The 5,000-nt window shown below is 44.3% G+C and overlaps 1 protein-coding gene across 1 annotated transcript in view; it reads left to right on the top strand.

Annotated features, from left to right (window-relative positions):
• Positions 1 to 5,000, top strand: part of trappc11 (trafficking protein particle complex subunit 11) — a 71,329-nt gene that overhangs the window by 47,082 nt on the left and 19,247 nt on the right. The window contains exons 22-23 of the mRNA XM_084331361.1: positions 3,634 to 3,755; positions 4,921 to 4,938. Coding sequence (XP_084187487.1) covers positions 3,634 to 3,755; positions 4,921 to 4,938 — 140 coding nt within the window. The remainder of the gene's footprint in view (positions 1 to 3,633; positions 3,756 to 4,920; positions 4,939 to 5,000) is intronic.

Below are 5,000 nucleotides of genomic sequence, written 5' to 3'. Positions count from 1 at the left end.
AATCTGGGTTTAACATGATTTGTTGAGCTTCCTCTGGTGTAGTGGTTGTGGTATTCACTGACCTTTGGGAAGTATTTTGACATGTACATGGGCACCCCGGTCGTATAGTGTATCTTGTAGACCAGGCCCATTGCAAGTTGCTGTACTCTGTCGTCTACTCTAAGCCATCCTAGGTTGGCAAAGTGGGCAGGGGTGAGGTGGGTTCTGGGGTTCAGGTCAAGTAGTAGTCTGACCAGTTTGTTTTGTGATGTTTGTAATTTTGTTTTAAGCGCCTTTGAGGTGCTTTGGTACCATGAGGTGCACGCATAGTCATAGTACCCTTGAATGAGTGCTCCTGCCAGAGTCCTCAGGGTATTCTTGTTTACCAGAGAGGAGATCCGGTACAAGAATCTAGTTCGTTGGTTGACTTTTTTTATTACATTGGATGCCGTTTTGTCACAGGAAAGATTTGCCTCTAGGATGGAACCCAGGTAGGTAATTTCGTCTTTCCTTGTGACAATATTGTCACCCACTGTAACTGAGAAGCCGTCGGTCTTGCTGAGTTTGTTATTTGAACCGAAGAGAATGGACTCTGTTTTGCCCATGTGTAATGATAGTTTGTTATCAGCGAGCCATATGCAGATTTTGCCTAGTTCCGTGCTGAGGGTTTTTTCAACCTGCAATTTGTTCTTGTCAGAGACCAGCAGGGCTGAGTCGTCCGCAAACAGGAACAAGTTGCAGTCACTGGCTGACGACATGTCATTTGCATAAATTAGGAAGAGTAGCGGTCCTAGTATGCTTCCTTGTGGAACACCACAGCTCACTGTGAGGGGGGGGGATAGAGTACCGTTTACCTCTACCATCTGTTCTCTCCCCTCCAGGTAGGATTGCATCCAGCTCACTGATAGGCTATCAAAACCAATTGCTTTTAGCTTGTCCATTAGAATGGAGTGATTGACAGTGTCGAAGGCCTTTTGTAGGTCCAGCATGACCATGCCGCAGTATTTGCCAGCGTCCACCTCTTGTTTGATGTGGTCGTTCAAATAGAGGAGGCATGTGTCAGTGGAGTGGGACGTTCTGAAGCCAGATTGGAATTCGTAGATTAGGTTTTTTTCCGCCAGGTACTTTTCGACCTGTTCGTAGACTATTTTCTCCATGACTTTCGAGATGGAGGTAAGAATAGAAACAGGGCGGTAGTTGCCTGGGTCTAATTTGCTGCCCTTTTTGTGTAGAGGGGTCACTCTCGCAATTTTGAAGTCCTTGGGGACGTGCCCCTGTTTTATAGAGAGGTTTATTATGTGTGTGATGACTGGGGTGATGGGGCTGCTGCGTCTCTGAGGAATTTGGAGGGGATGTTCTCATGGCCAGTGGCCTTGTTAGGTTGGAGGGCGCTCAATTTTTTGAGTACCTCATCGGTTGTTACCATTTCAAGTTTGAAGTCGTCTTTGTGGACCCCTAGGTTTTTGTAGTATGCTACTATGTGTTCTACCCCATAATGCCCTGAGTGGGAGGGTAGTTTGTTTACCAGTGTTGTGGCTATGTTTGTGAAGAAGATGTTTAAGTAATTGGCTACATCCAGCTTGTCTGTGATGAGCGTGTTGTCCGTCTTTATGTTTATGTTTGAGAATCTGGTTTTAAGTTTTTTACTGCAGCCTAGTTGATTATTGAGTAATTTCCAAAGTTCGCGGGGTTTGTTTTTGTTTTCCTCAGTTTTGTCGTTGATGAAATTTCTTTTTGCGGTTCTGATCATGGTGTTTACGTCATTTCTTAGTCTGTTTCTTTGGATTTTTAGTTCAACCACGTGGGCTTGGAGTTCACTGTTTGAGCTTTTGGAAAGCTTTGTCTGACTTTTATGAAGTTCAGAGCATTTTTTGTCTCTGGTTTTCATAGCGGCCAGTATTTCAGTGTGCATCCATGCCTCAGCGCGATTTTTAACCCTGGTGGTTCTTATCGGTGCCATGTTGTTGAGTATTGCTGTGAATTTGGTTTTGAATCCAAGCCATGTTTCTTCAACCTGTGTACCACTGAGCTCATCTGACCAGTCCAAGCTCCCCAGTTCTAGGTTAAAGGCCTCTCTAGAGTAAGTTTTGAGGTCTCTAGATGTGATGTTTTGTGACAGCCGGCCTTCTGTTTTAGCTTTTTGCGGGTACAGAAAATCATATAATGATCACTTAACCCGCATGCTATCACCCCTTTACTGGAGATCATGGACTTGTCAGAGGTCAAAATGAGGTCAATGGTGGTTTGTGTCGAATCGCATACCCTTGTGGGTTGTGTGATTAGCTGGCTGAAACCGTGCAGGTCAGAAAATCTACTGAAGGCCTTGAAGACGGGTGCTGATTTACGCAGCATATCCGTGTTCCAGTCCCCAATAAGATTTTTTTCTACCCCCTCCACCCCAGCTAAACACCCATCAAGTGTGTCATAAAACCCACTCTGTTCTGGTGGTCTATAGATTGTGCCTACTAGTACCGGTTTCGCCCTGTCTAATAAGATTTCAATCCAAACGGTTTCAATTTCATCATGGTTAAGGTCAGTACGGTTGATGTATTTGGTATCCTTGTGTATATACACACAGACGCCACCTCCATACTGGTTCCTATCCCTCCTGACTATTGAGTAGTTTTCAATTTCAATCTCTGGATCCTGTACAGATGAGTCTAATTTTGTTTCTGTGAAACACAATATGTTAGCCTTACCGTTTAAAAACAACTCTCAGGTCAGTAATGTGTGTATTATGTGTCTCAGGTCAGTAATGTGTGTATTATGTGTCTCAGGTCAGTAATGTGTGTATTATGTGTCTCAGGTCAGTAATGTGTGTATTGTGTGTCTCAGGTCAGTAATGTGTGTGTGTGTGTGTGTCTCAGGTCAGTAATGTGTGTATTATGTGTCTCAGGTCAGTAGTGTGTGTGTGTCTCAGGTCAGTAATGTGTGTATTGTGTGTCTCAGGTCAGTAATGTGTGTGTGTGTGTGTCTCAGGTCAGTAATGTGTGTGTGTGTGTGTGTGTCTCAGGTCAGTAATGTGTGTGTGTGTATCATGTGTGTATTATGTGTGTCTCAGGTCAGTAATGTGTGTATTGTGTGTGTCTCAGGTCAGTAATGTGTGTGTGTGTGTGTATCATGTGTGTATTATGTGTGTCTCAGGTCAGTAATGTGTGTATTGTGTGTGTCTCAGGTCAGTAATGTGTGTATTGTGTGTGTCTCAGGTCAGTAATGTGTGTGTGTGTGTGTATCATGTGTGTATTATGTGTGTCTCAGGTCAGTAATGTGTGTATTGTGTGTGTCTCAGGTCAGTAATGTGTGTATTGTGTGTGTCTCAGGTCAGTAATGTGTGTATTGTGTGTGTCTCAGGTCAGTAATGTGTGTGTGTGTGTCTCAGGTCAGTAATGTGTGTGTGTGTGTGTATCATGTGTGTATATTGTGTGTCTCAGGTCAGTAATGTGTGTGTGTGTGTGTATCATGTGTGTATATTGTGTGTCTCAGGTCAGTAATGTGTGTGTGTGTGTGTGTATCATGTGTGTATATTGTGTGTCTCAGGTCAGTAATGTGTGTATTGTGTGTGTCTCAGGTCAGTAATGTGTGTGTGTGTGTGTATCATGTGTGTATATTGTGTGTCTCAGGTCAGTAATGTGTGTGTGTGTATCATGTGTGTAGGGCAGGATGCCAACCTGGGCCAGACGACACACGTCACCCTGAGCAGATCTGAGGTCTGTGACGACACTCAGCCTGCGCTGCTGCCAGACATCCCCCTGGGAGACCTGCTGCCCGGAGAGAAGGTACACACTACACACTACACACTACACACTACACACTACACACTACACACCACACACCACACACTACACACTACACACTCAGCACTACACACTCAGCCTGCGCTGCAGACATCCCTGCTGCCCGGAGAGAAGGTACACACTACACACTACACTACACTACACACTACACACTACACACTACACACTACACACTACACACCACACACTACACACTACACACTACACACTACACACCACACACTACACACTACACACTACACACTACACACTACACACTATACACTATACACTATACACTACACACTACACACTACACACTATACACTACACACTACACACTACACACTACACACTACACACCACACACTACACACTACACACTCAGCCTGCGCTGCAGACATCCCTGCTGCCCGGAGAGAAGGTACACACTACACACACTATACACACATACTACACATATAATACACATAATACACTAGGGCTGTCCCCGACTAAGGATTTGGATGGTCTACTATGATTGGCCAAAATGTGCCGTTAGTCGACTATTGGTAAAAAAAAAATTATAATGTTTTTAATATTTTTTTATTTATTTTTTATTTTGTATCATTCCATTTGGGCTGTGGGGGGGTGCTTAATGTCTGAAGGAGTCGACTGAAGGCTTCTTGTTCTCTGAGAAAGCATGCAATTGGTCCACTGATGGATACATCTTGATATGTGTCTTGTCTAGTGTGTTCATTAGACGGGTGAAATCCTCTTTCAGTGCCTCTGTGCCTGTTTTCTCAGGCAGTTAGCCTCTGGTATGCGCGCCATTAGCGTTAGCCACGCTTCTAGGCCTCTTTTCTTTTAGAAAGAATGATACAAAAAATAATAATAGGAGTCAGCCCTATAATACACACATAATACACAATACAGAACTTGTAAGTCGGTGGAGAGAGGTGTGTCTATGTGAGGTGTGTGTATCTCTGAGGTGTGTATCTCTCTCTCCAGGTTGAGAGGTGTGTCTATGTGAGGTGTGTGTATCTCTGAGGTGTGTGTATCTCTCTCTCCAGGTTGAGAGGTGTGTCTGTGAGGTGTGTGTATCTCTGAGGTGTGTGTATCTCTCTCCAGGTTGAGAGGTGTGTCTATGTGAGGTGTGTATCTCTGAGGTGTGTGTATCTCTCTCCAGGTTGAGAAGTGTGTGTATGTGAGGTGTGTGTATCTCTGAGGTGTGTGTATCTCTCTCTCCAGGTTGAGAGGTGTGTCTAT

The sequence above is a fragment of the Notolepis coatsorum genome (assembly GCF_963971535.1).
Source record: "Notolepis coatsorum genome assembly, chromosome: 16".
In the NCBI taxonomy this organism is placed as follows: Eukaryota; Metazoa; Chordata; class Actinopteri; order Aulopiformes; family Paralepididae; genus Notolepis; species Notolepis coatsorum.
This window is presented reverse-complemented; position numbering and strand designations above follow the sequence as displayed.